Here is a 16,000-nt window from a genome sequence, read left to right as displayed (position 1 = left end):
CATACTGGGATGTACATTTGTTGTACTTGCTTCAAGCTATCCTTAAAAGATTGTCATTGCATTTCTACCATTAGTTCTTTAAAGACCATTTGCCAATCTATTTTAGCCAATTCACATCTCATACCATCAAAGTTATCCCTCTTCAAGTTCAGAACCTTTGTATCTGAATCAACTCTGTCACATTCCATTCTAATGAAGAATTCCACCATATTGTGGTCACTCTTGTCCAAGGGGTTCCTCACAAGATTGTTAATTAATCCTTCTCCATTACTCAATACCCAGTCTAAAATGACTTGTTCTCTTGTCAGTTTCTCGACATGCTGATTTAGAAAACAATCCTGCATACATTCTTCTTTTTTTAAACTTTAAGATTTTATAACATGAATAACATATAGGATTACATTAAAAAAAAATTAAGAATAAAATAATAAAATTACAATACAATATCAGTAATCTAAATAAACTATACCCTCCCCAATAATTATTACACATTAATAACCCAACTCAAATTAGTCCAACCCTCCCCTCAAAATAAAGAGTGAAGAATTAATAAAGTTAATAATATGTGAGAAAAAAAACCCACTTACAAAAAAAAACCAAAAACATAACCAATTAAAATACTAACAAAAAGAAAAGTAATTAATATTAAGATATCAGACTTAAAAAACATATTTAAATCAAACTTAAATGCATATATTTAAAAACGGAGTTAAGATGAAACATATATTTAACTCAAACTTAATATAAAAAAATAGTAAAGTTAGTAACATTATCTATCAAAAATTCTTAAACAATAATCAATTCTTAAAAAGAATTGTAGCATGAAAAAGATGAAAAAAAAACTTTCTCTATAGAGATAAACTTTCACCAAATATCAACTAACTTCACATCTATCATCATATTAGTCACATAAACCACCATCTTAAAACAAAATTCAAACCTCATTAAGCATTGTACAATTCAATTTTAGTACTCTTCAACTATTTTTCCCTTTTACTCTTAAATAGTTATCCAATAAAAGCTCCAATACCACATTTAAATATCCCCAATCATTACGTTAAAATTCAGATATCCAAATAATAAAAACACATCTACAATGAAATCTATATCTTCAACAAATGGAGCATAAACCACAAACAAAATTCAAGCCTCATTAAGAATTGTACAATTCAATTTATAACTTTCACCATTATTCCCTTCGTTCTATAACTAAAATAACAAAATAATATACACCAGAATTACCACTCCTTTCACCTTAAAGTTAAAGAAAAAATATATAAAAAAACTTATCCATCCCATTCACATTTAAATTTCAGATATTCCTTATCTACTGAATAAACTTTACAAAAAAACCACATCAATTTTTAGTTTTTTAAACAATCAAATACTTTCTTATTTTTTTTAATATATTTAAAAAAAAACTCCTTCACTCTTTAATCTAATAATACAAAAAAAAGGAAAAAAAAACGGGTAGGAGGTTAAAAATACCCCCTCCCATCTAAACTGCGCAATGCGGTAACTCCCAAAAAAAAAGGTGTGAGATAACTCACACGAAGCAAATGACTATCCAGTTCTCTCCCCCAACTCTCACTTCATCTTAAACTAACATCATCATTATTTAATATCCCTTTTTTTAAAAAAAAACATTAGAAAAAAAGGACAACTCTTCTTTTAATCAGCTCCAACTGCCGAGTCACCATTACAACCATTCCTTCTTGGAGCACGGCTCTTTTCTTCCATCTCTTGTCTCCTTAGAGATCGCGGCGGACTATGTCTCTGTTGAAACTGAGTAATTGGCAGCTCTTGAGCAAATGCTATAGCTTCCTTTGGAGAATCAAAGAACTTTGGTTGGCAACCATCTTGAAAAACCTTCAAAACAGCTGGATATCTAAAGGTTGCCTTGTAACCTTTCTTCCACAACAACTCTTTAGCAGGATTGAATTCCCGTCGTTGGAACATAACTTCTTGACTCAAATCCGCATAGAAGAAAACTCGATTATTTTGAATCATCAAGGGTGATTTTCTCTGTTGTGCATTTCTAATAGCCACTCGTAAAATTATTTCTCTGTCGTAATAATTCAAGCAACGAACCAAAACAAGTCTTGGACTTTGACCTGAAATAGATCTTCTACGCAAGGCTCTGTGAGTACGTTCCAGTATTATACCTTCCGGGAAATGTTCTTGACCCAACACCTGCGGAATCCATTCAGTAAAAAATTTTCTTGGGTCTGATCCCTCCATACCTTCCGGCAAACCAATAATCTTTATATTGTTCCGTCTGGATTGGTTTTCCAAATAATCAATCTTTTTCACCAAATTTTTATTTTGAGTTTGTAATTCTTCGACCATTTTGGTCACATCAAAAACTTGATCCCGTATTTCGTCTATATCTTCTTTACACGAATTAAATTTATCTCTCACTTCAAGCTTAAAAGCTCCAAACTCAGCCATCTGTTGAGAATGTATTTTCACCAAAGTATTAAACCTAGTACCAAGTTCAGTCATAATCTTGAATAATACCTGCATTGTATAAGATAATTTAGATTCAAGATTCACAAAAATCTTTTCAATTGGAAGAGATTTTGGCTCAACAGATTCCTGCTTCTTCTCCAAAGGATCTTCTATTCCTTCCTTCATTCTGGTTGCCTTCCTTGTAGTATGACTGCGTGTGGAAACCCCAGCCACAGCCTCTCCAGCAATGACTGGAGGACGTTGGCCGGGGTTTTCCCCAGTCCATAATGTATTAAATTCTCCCAGTACATCAAGTTGTATAGGTTCTTGTATCTCAAAAGATGCAGTTTGCAGCGCCACCTCTACAGCTGACAAATGCCTTTGAGTAACTCTTTGTTCTAAAGGCTGTTTGGCGCCCTCTTTAGGGGGCTCTACCGATGTATCATAGAGCTCTACATCCAAACACTGTACCTCTCTCCTGGGATCCATTTCACGCTGAGTCCCGGTGTCTTTCCTGTAGGTAGGCTCCAAAACTTGAACTTTTGGAAAATGTAGTTTTTTTGATGATCTGTTGTCATTTTTTTTGCTCTTTTCCACCAATTGTACCATCATAAGTTAAATTAACAGCACTGAAATTATCTAAACTTTTAAAGAATTTTAACGGGCATTTCTAGACAAAACAATAAGATAGAGTCAGGAGAGGACTGGAAGGCACGTCTGATCCTTACGCCATCTTGCCACGCCCCCCTGCATACATTCTAAGAAATCCTCTTCCTCCTTACCCTTACCAATTTGGTTCACCCAATCTACATGTAGATTAAAGCCACTCATTATAACTGCTGTCCCTTTGTTGCACGCATTACCAATTTCCTTCCTAATGCCATCCCTAACCTCATTGCTACTGTTAGGAGGCCTGTATGCAACTCCCACTTGCATCTTGTGCGCCTTAGTGTTTCGTAGTTCTACCCACATTGATTCCTTTGGAGAATCCTTGCGTGGCTCAAGGATTGGTGTGGGAGAAGTGGGTTCCAATTCATGGGAAATTAGCACCAGTATTGGGGAGGAAAGGAGATGTTCAAGGGGATGGGTTCCATCTGAACTGTGATGGGACCTGGATCCAAGCAAATCACAAAACTAGGACTGTGGATAGGGATTTAAACTAAATAGTGAGGGGGGTGGGTGGGGTTCAAAAGATTAGAGAAGGATGAATGAAGTAAAAATGTATGGATAAAGTGAAAGCAAAAGTGGGAAAAAAAAGCTAAGTAATAGCAGAGTACGAAATGTCAAGTGCAAAAGTGGGAAAGATTACAAGATTTTAAAAGCTAAATGAGTATAAGGACACTTTATCTAAATGCCTGTAGTATTCAAACAAGATCAATTAACTCAAGCCACAAATAAATACAAAGTGTATGATTTTGTGGCCATTACAGAAATGTGGTTGCAGGTTGGAGGACTGAGAATAAAATATCACGTAATAAGGAAGGGCAGACAGGGGGTAAAGGAGGTGGGGTAGCACTCTTCATTAAGGATGAGATCAGGGCAATAATGAGAGATGATACAAGATCTAAGTAGCACAATCTTGAATCAATCTAGGTAGAGATTAGGAATAGTAAAGGGAAAAATCTCCAGTGGGACTGACCGTAATAACCTTACAATGGCACAGGCAATAAACCAAGAAATATTAGAAGCATATAAGAATGGAACAGCAGTTATCATGGTGGACTTTAACATGCACGTAAACTGGGCAAATAAGATTGGTTGCGGCAACCTCAATGAGGAATTCATAGTGAACACCATGTTATTGTACCTACAAGGGAACATAATACCTTGGATCTGGACCTGTGCAATGAGATAGATAAAATTAGCAATAGTGTTGTCAGGGATCCTCTTGGAAAGAGTAATTACAGAATGATTGTTCCACTTGCAAATGAAGAATGCAATAGTTTGGGTCTAAAACCTGTGTATCATGCCTAAACAAGGAAAGTAACAAGGGGATAAGGGAAGAGTTGGCCAGTATAGACTGGGAATGCAGACCATATGGGGGAAAAATCATGCGATGTAATGGAGGAAGGAGGTGGACTCCCGAGGTTCCCTGACAATTATAAAAGGAAAATAAAATAATGTACAGTAATTTAAATAGGAAAAGGAAGAACACATCTTTATTGTGAAGATGTTAAAAAAGAATCAACATTTGTCAGCGACTTTGAGCTCCCAATAAGTATAGTATTTCAACGGAAAGGGGCCTACCTACAGGAAGAAGCAAGGGGTTGTGGTTTGTTCTGCCTCCTGTGCAGACAACCCGACTCCCAGGAGGAATGATGGAACGTTTTCAGCGTTGGAATCAGGAGACATTAAGGAAGAAGAAAAGAAGAAACCGGCATGCGCATAGTGAAGGAGAACTGGAAGAAGCAAGGAGCTCTCTCTCAAAATAGCGATTCGGAAAGGATGAAAGTACAGAAGAGGACAAACTGGCAAATGTTAAACCAGTGAGTCAAGTTAAAAAAGTTAAAGTACAAACTAAAGGGAAATATATTAATGAAGATATAATGAAAGCACTTTTATTGAAAGATCAGAATACTAACAAGAAACTGGATCATATTTTAAAAGTAGTGACCAGACTAGAAACAGAAATGGGGATTTTAAATGAAAGAGTAACAGAAGAGGAAGAAAAATGGATGAAACTATAGAAAGAGTGGTGAAAGTGGAAAAAGAATTAAATGAACGGATTACAGAAAAAGCAAAATATTGGAAAAGATGGATTTTTAAAGAAATTTTTATGAGACGTTATAATGTTATAATAGTGGGACTCAAAGAGGGAGTCGAGGGGGTAAATCCCAACCGCTTCTTTCAAGAATGGTTACCAAATGTCCTGGGAGTACAAAATGTTGGAGCAAAGATAGAAATTGAGAAAGTATATTGATCTCCTTATTCACATTCAGGAATGAATCCAAAACCATGCTCTATATTAATTAGATGTATGAAATTTAATGATTGTGAAAAAATATTAAGAGCTGCAGCAAAAAAAAGCTTAAGGGGAGAGGAGGAAAACCACTGGAAGTTGAAGGTAAATTTTTTTTAAAATCCTGATACAAGCGCTGCGCTAATATTGTATAGAAAGGAATTTAATCCACTGAAGAACATCCTTTGGAAAAAAGGATACAAATTTGTGCTGCATCAACCAAATAATTTGAAAATTACCATGCCAGATGGACAAAATAATTTTTTTTTTGCTGATTTTGAAACAGCAAAGCATTTTATGAACAAATTACCAACTTTGAAGCAAATTGAAAGAAAATGAGAGAATTTCTTTAAACTTGATTCTTTAAATCTGAATTATTATACAATTTCTTCCTGTGCATTTGTTTAATTTTAATCCTTTTGAAAAAAGTGTAATTTTAAAAAAAAATTTGCCTGAGAGTTCAAGAGGCTCCAGAATCCATAAATACATGTTTGTTAGTGGGCTTTCCCACTGCCCGTAAAATAGAGGGGGGTGGTGTAATTTTGTATTTACACTAAAGCTTTTAAAATCTTGTAATCTTTCCCACTTTTGGAAAGGTAGATTATGAAAAAAAAAATTGGCACAAAATATAAAAATGGACAGTGATAGTTTTTATAGTAATATAAAGCAGAAGAGTGGCTAAAGTGAACATGGGTCCCTTGGAGGATGAAAAAGGAGTTGGTATTGGATGATGAAGAAATAGCAGAAGCTTTAAATTACTATTTTGTGTCAGTTTTCAAGGCATAGGACATGTCTACCATGCCAAAGACAAAGGTTATGAATGCAATAAGAAGCAAGGACTTAGATACAACAGTGATCATTAAAGAAGGGGTACTGAGCAAACTTGTGTGCCTAAAGACAGATAAGTTCCCTGGTCCTGATGGAATGCATCCTAGGGTACTGAAAGAAGTGGCAGAAGTTATAGTTGATGCTTTGGTGATAATCTACTAAAATTCTCTCAACAGGTCCCAGCGAATTGAAAGAAGGCAATGTTACACCATTGTTCAAAAAAAATGTCGGAAAAATCTCTGTAGTTGGGAAAATGCTTGAAGCCATCATTAAAGAAGAAATAGGGAGGTATTTGGAATGCAATGAAACCATCAGGCAGAAATTCAGCAGAAGGAGGTCTTGTTTGACAAACATTGGATTTCTTTGGAGATATATCTAGCACAGTAGATAAAGAGACAGGTAATAGCTATTTAGATTTCCTCATAAAAGCTTATTTATAAGGATATAGGAGTTGGGGATGACTGTAGTAAAATATAGATAAGTTAAATGAGAGGGCAAGTGTCTGGCAAATGGAGTGCAACATTGGTAAATGTGAGGTTATTCATTTTGAAAGGAAAAGTCGAAGATGAGATTATTACTAAAAGGCAAACAATTCTAGCATGCTACTATGCAGAAAGACTTGGGAGTACTGGTGCATGAATTGCAAAAGGTTAGTTTGTAGGTGTAGCAGGCAATCAGGAAGGCAAATGGAATGTTTGCCTTCATTGGTAGAGGGTCTGAGTTTAGGAACAGGAATATTATGTTGTAACTGTACAAAGTACTAGTGAGTCTGCATTTGGAGTACTGTGTGCAGTTCTGGTCTCCTTATTTGAAAGGATAAACTGGCCTTAGAGGCAATGCAGAGGAGGTTCACTAGATTGATTCCAGAATTGAGGGGTTTAGCCTGGAATTTCAAAGAATAAGAGGGGATCTTATGGAAACGTAGAAAATTATGAAAGGAATAGACAAGATAGAGGTAGGCAAGTTGTTTCTGTTGGTGGGGGAAATCAGAAATAGGGGACATAGCCTCACGATTCAGAGTCGTAGATTTAGGACAAAGATGAGGAAGAACTGCTTTTCCCAAGGGGTGGTCAAACTATGGAATTCGGTGCCCATTAAAGCAGTGGAGGCTACCTCAATAAATATATTTAAGACAAAATGACAGGTAAGTGGAGATGAGCCTATCATCAGATCAGCTATGATCTTATTGAAATGGGGGGGGGGGGGTGTAAGCCAAATGGCCTACTCCTGCTCTTATTTCTTTATATGTTCTTGAATATGAGAGATCATTGTCAAAAAACAGAATTATATAATTATCAGCAAAATCAAGATCAATCCAATCTGAGATTTTGACTTTGGGTGAATCCTCCCTCTTCCCCCAATTGATATTCTCATTTATGTACATTCTCCGCGTGTCTGTATGGGTTCTGCTCTGGGTGCTCCAATTTCCTCCTACCCTCCAAAGTGCGGGATTGTAGGTTAATTTGGGAGTAATTGGGTGGCATGAGTTTAAATTGTCAGAATTGGCTTCTACCATGCTGTAAAATTTTAAAAAATGAACAAGATAAAGAAGCACGTCACTGAAGTAAATGATCAAAAGTTTTAACTTACCATGTTTCCATCAGAGGAGATTTTAAGTACTTCCTTTACATGTTCTTGAGGACCACTTCCTTTCAAGAGCTCCATACACACTTCTTCTGAGTCAAGAATACTGACCTGAACAACATGTGTGCTTAGTCAAAGTTATACATCAAAAGAAATATAATTACATAATAGCATAACAAAGTTATTTGGCTCAGCTAATTAGTACTTACATTTAAACTTGACAAATTTCTTCCTATTCTACTTGTCTCATCATGCCTTTCCATTCTTTTCCCTCTCATTCATACCAGGTTTTTTTTCCGAAGTAAACAAGCCACTTGGCTCAAGCATTTTAAAAAATATTAAACAACCTTTTTAGAAAATAAAATCAGTATAGATATTTCTCCTCATGAAAAATATTGTTTTAATAAATATGAAAATTTTATGGGTATTATGAAGATGTATCTGCAATAGAAAACTGATTACCCAGAGGATGCCACCACTCACTTGGGTACCCTGCAGAGTCTAGACAGCAAGTCTCAGGAATGCAATAAGGGATATTAACATCTAGTCCTACACAACATACCTTCTTACATATTCATTGTGCTAAAAATTTCAGTTGTCATTTCTGCTTTTAAAAAGAAATTCACCTTGCTAACCCTTCATGATAATTGTCATGATCAGTTATGATATAATTTATACATATTTTTGCAGTTATTTTATTGCATCTATGTTCTTTCTGCAGCAGGCTAATTAATAGGACCACAAAATGTCACCTAGCCTCAGATGAGCAATACATAACTGAATTTTTACACTAGAAGAAATAAAATTCAGTTTGAGGAAAGTGCTTGTTATGATTGTACAATGGGATTGTACCTAGCCCAGCCAAGGAAACCTTATACTAATTATCATCCACTATCCACTTATACCTGTTGAAATACTATTCATTTTTTAAAAACTTTATTTATTCGTTCAAAAAACAAATAATATGACATATGTAGCAATTAAACATAAATGGTTTTTTTATATATAGAAAAAAAAAGAAAAGAACCCCACCACCCCCCTTCAGCCAACTCTCCTATGGAGAGCCATAAAAAAGAAAAAATATTAAAGAAAAAGTTAAATATACATATTACAATCTAATCAATATAAATTTAAATGTAAATATTCTGAGTATAACAGCCACTTATTAATAAAAAATTATAATTATCACGCGAAACATACGTAATTTTTTCCATTATTAAACAATATTTCATCTCATTATGCCATCTATTAATATCAATCATATTTGTATCTTTCCACGTACTAGCAATACATTTTTTCGCTACGAATAAAGCTAAATATACAAAAGCAAGCAGGAACTTATCTAATCCCAAACCTTTCAAAGGTTGCAAACTACCCAATAAAAATACTGTTGGATCTAAAACTATTTTAATCTTATACAGGTATTCTAAAAATGATTGAATTTTCTTCCAAAAACACTGTATAACCATTGAAAAACTATTCATGACAAATATCTTGAAAATCACAGAAAATAACATTCCCACAAACAATACTCTGGACCCAGCACTTCAATGCCATTATGTTGAAAGAACAATGCACATTGCATCCTCCTCAAGTGAAAAGTTGAGCTCTAGTCAATTCAATTCTCTCTCACACTGCAAGGAATAGCAGTGCTGCTACTGGTGCAAACCTGTGAACTGTGGAGGAGTGGGGACACAGTTTTCAGTACACCTCTGCAGGGTTCTACCACCTGTCCTCCTTATACGATGGTCTCTTGCAGGTTTAAGTTGCCTGAGGAACAAGATCGCAGGTGGCTTTTTGACAATGAAGATCTTTGGAGGTTTGTGTCAAAGATGGCATTACTCATGTTTGGCAGCCCAAACTGAAAGTTGCAGACTCTGAGCAATTAATGGTCCAGTACAGAGCACCAGAGTTGGAGAATCCTCCTATCCCAGCTCTACACAATGCCCTGGAACACCTGAACACTAAAGATTCATTCATCAAGATGCTTTTTATTGACTACAGTTTGGCACTTAACACCACCCTTCCCTCAAAAGTGATTAGCAAACTCAAAGACCCAAGACTCAACACCTCATTGTGTAATTGGATCATGAATTTCCTCACCTCTAGACCACAAGAACACCCCCTCACAATTTCCATCAGTATTGGAGCACCACAGGGTTGTGTTCTGAAGCCCCCTGCTCTACTCACTTTATACCTTGACTGTGTGGCTTGGTACAACTAACAGCATCTACAAATTTGCCAACAATGTAACAGTAGTGGGTTGTATAAAGAAGGGTGATGAGTCACCATCCAGGAGGGAAACTGAAAACTTGGCTGAATGGTGCACCAACAACCTTGCATTCAATGTCACCAAAACTAAGGAGTTGATTGTTGACTTCAGGAAGGGAAAACCAAAGATATACAATCCAGTGATCATTGGGGGAAATCAAAGATGGAGAAGATGAGCAAAGTTCTTGGGAGTCACCATCTCAGAGGATCCTAATGGCATCATGAAGAAAGCATGTCAGAGCCTCGGCTTCCTCAGGAGTTTGGAGAGGTTTGGTATGATACCAGAAATCCTGGCAAATTTCTAGATATGTGGTGAAAAGTGTGCTGACTGGCTGCATCATGGTCTGGTATGAGGATACTAATATCCCTGAGCATAAAACCCTCCAAAAGGAAGTGGACACAGCCAAGGACATCACAGGCAAAACACTCCCCACTATCGAGAACATCTACAGGGAACGTTGCCGTCGGAGAGCAGCAGCAATCATCAAGGATCCACACCACCCAGCACACGCTCTGTTCTTGCTGCTGCCATCAGGAAAGAGGTGTAGGTGCCACAAGACTCAGACCACCAGGTTCAGGAAGAGCTGCTACCTCTCCTCCATTAGACTCCTTAACAACAAACTCAATCAGGGACTCATTTAAGGATTGTAACTTGTGCACTATTGCTTTTTATATTCTCTCTGTATTACAGTATGTTTACATTCATTATGTTTACATTTCCTTATTTGTTTACATGTATATGCTGTATACAGTTTTCTTTTGCCCTATTAAAAAGTGGTAATTCTGCCTTGTCCACAGAAGAAAAGAATCTCAAGTTTGTATACAGTGTCATCTATGTACTGTGACAATAAATCTGAAAAGGAGGAAACTTGAAGAGGACCCTCCAGAGTAAGACACATGGTGTTTCTGGACAAGGTGTTCCAGTATAGAAATGGCACTCATTATTCAATAAAGAATTTGCCAAGGTATCACCAAAACACACAAAGCAAGATAAATCTAAACAGGCTAATTACTGTTGTTCTGTCCATTTTACTATGCTTTTATCATCATTTGGTCAAAATCCTGCAAATCTGTAAACAATAGCAATGTACTGACAACAGATTACCACCATCTGAAGTCAAATCACAATGAGTAATTAGTAATGGCCCTGTCAATGGCATTCACGTGATGTGAAAGAATATAAAATGCACAAGTGTAGTTCTCACAACTGGACAAAGTTCTCCAACTGAACTGTGACCTGAACAAATTAGCATTAATCTTTTCACTGCTTTTCCACTCTTCTAAAACAGGGAATGTTACCACAAAGACAAAGGATTAAATTTTCTATAAAAGAACTAGATATTGTTCTACACTTTTAAAGATTTATGATAATATTCCAGTTTCCCTCTCCCACCCAAAAGGCTTTACATTAAATTTCATCTGCCATGCATCTGTTCATTTCATCAAGCATGTCATCAAGTTCTTCTCGAAAGATACCAAATTTTGAAAGGACTGGAGATCATGGACATGACGATATTTCATTAGTAGGACCAGAGGAAACAGTGTCAGAATAAGAGGGCCCTCTTTTAGTACAGCTGAGAATTTTTTTCAGCCTGAGAATGTTGAATCTGTGGAAATCTTTGCCATAGATGGCTGTGGAGTCCAAATCATTGGGTAGATTTAAAGCAAAGGTTGAATAAGTTCTTGATTAGTTAGGCCTCAAATGTCATGGGGAGAAGATAGGAAAATGGGTTGAAAAGAAGAATGATTAAAATGGCAGAGCACATTTGATAGGCTGAATGGTCTAATTCTGCTTGTTTCCGTGATGGTCCAAGTTTATGACTGTTGTCAATGTTCATTTTTTCTCCCAAGCTCTCTGCCCTTTCTCCCCTTCCATGGATTTCAATTTTCTTCACTTATATTATGAGATAAACTGTCAGTGAAACAAGAAAGTCAGCTGATACTGTGATTGCAGTTGATACACAAAGGGCTCAGTCCCAAAATGCTGGTGATGCAGCAGAATTCCCAATCAAATAGAAAGTCAAACAACAAAGGAAATAAATAAATTGAATAAGACTAGGCGGATGGACCCAGTGGGGGAGCACTGAGACTTTGATGGACACATGCAGGTTTGCCCTGCTGAACTAGCAGTGCCCCTCAATGCATGCATATTCTTTGCTGTTACCACTTATGTGGAGGTGAACCAGGTTGTCAAATGCAAGAATGTAAATTTAAATGTAAATTTTGTCAGTTATGGGAATTATATGATTAAAGTGAAAATTTAAAATAAATAAGAATATAACTAAATAAAAGTTTAAACTTGCAAAAGTAAATGTTCTCTGAAGCAACACACAACCCCTTTGTGTAGTTAGGAGCAAATATTCAGCCCACGTTGTGCCCCACCTGCAGCAGCTGTTTGAATAAAGTTTCAATAAAGGTGCCTTGGAGTAAAATGGTGACACCCAGGATGAAGAGTCAGCCTACGCCACTTGCCGCTGAGAGAACTCTCCCAAAGTGTCTCCCTATCCCTGCACAGTAAGAGTCTTTATTAGTATTAGATATGTTAGTAAGACTTTATCTGTAAACTTGGGGGAAGATGGGTTAATTATTCTGGCAGCATGGTTAGCGTAGTGGCCAGCGCAACACTGCTATAATCCCAGCAACTTGGGTTTCATTTAAATTTTGTAAGTTACGAGATTTACCTCATTAAAGTGAACATTACATAATTAAAGACAATACAGATTTTTATTATTACGTTACATTTTACACTGCATTTTGTCTTTAAACAGTGTATTCTTAATGCAGGTGTATTAAGCATTCGAAGGAGTCTCAGTCAATAGACAATAGATAATAGACAATAGGAGCTGGAGTAGGCCCTTTGGCCCGTCGAGCCAGCTCCGCCATTTTACAGATCATGGCTGATCTGGAAAATTCACAGATCCTACATCCGCGATCCCCATAGGTGCCGGATAATGGGGATTTTCTGTACATCTTTGTCTTCTATGGAGGCTGCAGGACCTGCCAAGTTTCTTCAGCTCTTTTGTGCATCAAGATAATCTGTCAATTGCTTTTCAACTTCACATCTTTTACTGCATTACTTAGACTAACCCTCATTGCTATTCCTTTAAAAATCCTATTCGTCGGGAGGAGTCACGCGATGGAGTAGTGGCCGGACGGTGAACTCCAGCCCTCTCCAGAAAAGTCGGGAAAAACAAGAGAAAACACAAAGGCACAGAAATAAAAGTTACAGAAAAGTGAGTATAAAGGTGGAAAGAAGATGGCGACAAAAAAAGAAAAGTCGAAAGCAACGGTAAGAAGAGAGGAAGAGAAGACAAAGGAGGAAAAAGGTGAAGGCCTTACCTGTCCGAAGAGGCCCGCTGCGGAGAGAGAAACCCGCTCCCTCAGGTCGGTAAATAATGGACTACAAAAATGGCTCGCAGAGCCGAACAAAAGTGCGCAAACGCGCATGCGCGAAGTTTCGCGCATGCGCGATGCGAATGAAAAAAAACACACCGACGGGAGGGGGGACCAGCTGGGGAGTCGATCTCCACAGCCGGCAACGACAGCTGCAGAACACCTGCAGCAAGAAGAGACCACAGAAGACAATAGAAACAAGATAGAAGAGGAGGAAAGGGCAACAAAGAAACAACAGATGGTCAACTCAGAGGAAGAAGAAGAGGAAGAGTATGGTGAAATAGAAGAAGAAAAGAGAGGCAAGGTAAAGGATATACTTGCTCTTATTAGAGGATACATGGAATCATTTAAAGAATGGCAAACACAGGAATTTAAGGATTTAAGAAAAAGAATAAACAACACAGAGGAGAAAATAATTAAAATGGAGATGACCTTAACAGAAATGGGAAAAAAAATGGACAAGATGGAAGAGCGGGCAGTAGCAGCAGAAATGGAGGTAGAAGACTTAAAAAAGAAATTGGAGAAATCTAATAAAAAAACTAAAGAGACACAAGAACTACTAGCTCAAAAAATAGATACAATGGAAAACCATAACAGAAGAAATAACATAAAGATAGTGGGCCTTAAGGAAGATGAAGAAGGCAAGAATATGAGGGAGTTTATAAAAGAGTGGATCCCTAAGACCCTAGGATGTCCAGAACTACAGCATGAAATGGAAATAGAAAGGGCACATAGAGTATTGGCCTCTAAACCACAACCACAACAAAAACCAAGATCTATTGTAGTAAAATTCCTAAGATATACTACAAGAGAAAAGGTACTGGAGAAGACAATGGAAAAAGTAAGAGAGGGCAACAAACCACTGGAGTATAAAGGGCAAAAAATCTTCATTTATCCAGATATAAGTTTTGAACTCCTAAAGAAGAGAAAAGAGTTCAATACAGCAAAGGCGATTTTATGGAAGAAAGGGTATAAATTTATACTAAAGCATCCAGCGGTATTGAAAATATTTATTCCAGGACAGCAAAACAGACTATTCTCGGATCCAGAAGAAGCACGAAAATTTGCAGAACAATTACAAAAATAGACTGAGGGAGGAAGACGAGTAATGAGAGTTAAAATGATCACGACTGATATGTATGTGGGTAAAGACAAAAATAGACTGAGGGAAGAAGACGGGTAATGAGAGTAAAAATGATCACGATTGATATGTATGCAGGTAAAGAGGTATAAGAGTGAATAGAGACAATGAGCATACATGAATGTATCTGTACTTAGAGGAAAATATAGATAGTATAGACAAGAATTAATAAGGGAAGGTAATGGAATAGAGAGAATAAGGAGGGAATTAAAAGAGGGACCTTTGTGACATATGAAAAGTGAAATCTTTTCTGGGGGAGGCGGGGTGGGGGGAAATAGCGGTCACTGCACAATCAGTTGACGCTTGCGAGTGGATTCGCAAATCCAAATGGAGAGGGGAGATGTGGTTGTCCGACAAGGGATAAAGGACAACTCAGGAGGTGAAGGGGAGATTGGGGATAAATAAGATAGAAATAGGAGAATAAGGAAAATGTTAGATGTTGTAGGAATGTTGTCTTATGAAGAGTCGAAAATAAGAAAACAGAAATGGAAAAGGAGGAAAGGTAATGATGGAAAAACGGAAAGAGAAGATAAACAAAATATAAAAGGGCTACGCTGAACTATATGTCTTTAAATATTAATGGAATACATAACCAAATTAAAAGGAAGAAACTACCAAATTTAAATGAATAAATGTATTCCATTAGAAAAAAAAATAACATATTGGTTAAGAAATAATATTGAAATATTCGAACAAGTATAGGAGCCTTACATTAAATACAATAGCGAAAACCTACCGGGGACAAACATTACCTAAGTTGATAGAAGGAGAAGGAAAGAAAAGAATGGACTCAGTAGAATTTCTGGTGTAATTTTGTTGAATGACAACATTGTCTGACTGGATTAATGCAACCTAGATTGTATACCTAAAATGGATGAGAGGGGGGGGTGGGGGGGTGGTTTGGGAGGAAAGGGGGGGGGGGGAGAAAAAGTCACTGTATATGTGTGAAAAGAAATAGTGTATATCATGGCTAATGTGATTTATGGTGTGAAAAATAAAAAAATTTAAAAAAAAAAAAAAAAAAAAAAAAAAAAAAAAAAAAAAAAAAATCCTATTCAATTTCACTGGCAAGGGCAAGTGCCACATTATCAGTTTACATAGGCAATTTCCATCACAAATATGGACAATTAAAAAAATGGCAGCAATGCCAGAGCTGTTGTAACTGCAGCACTGCTGCTAATGCAGATCTGGGCGAGCGGAGACACTACGCAGCTTCGCAGGGTCCAACTGCCGGGTTGAGATGCTTACAGCTCTGTATAGCCTTTAAACTGCCCGTTAGAGGGGTTATTTTTAAACATGCTGTAACCACGGAGGTCTGTGACTAAGATGATGGCGTTTGTGCTGGGCAGTGGACCTTGAAGGGTTGCAGACTT

The 16,000-nt window shown here is 36.9% G+C and overlaps 1 protein-coding gene across 1 annotated transcript in view; it reads right to left on the bottom strand.

Moving 5' to 3' along the window:
* Positions 1 to 16,000, bottom strand: part of plk4 (polo-like kinase 4 (Drosophila)) — a 64,156-nt gene that overhangs the window by 30,252 nt on the left and 17,904 nt on the right. The window contains exon 8 of the mRNA XM_069925245.1: positions 7,829 to 7,933. Within this exon, the coding sequence (XP_069781346.1) occupies positions 7,829 to 7,933 (105 nt within the window). The remainder of the gene's footprint in view (positions 1 to 7,828; positions 7,934 to 16,000) is intronic.

Source organism: Narcine bancroftii, chromosome 3, assembly GCF_036971445.1.
Source record: "Narcine bancroftii isolate sNarBan1 chromosome 3, sNarBan1.hap1, whole genome shotgun sequence".
Lineage (NCBI taxonomy): Eukaryota > Metazoa > Chordata > Chondrichthyes > Torpediniformes > Narcinidae > Narcine > Narcine bancroftii.
Note: the sequence above shows the minus strand (reverse complement) of the source record. Positions and strands in the feature narration are given on the sequence as shown.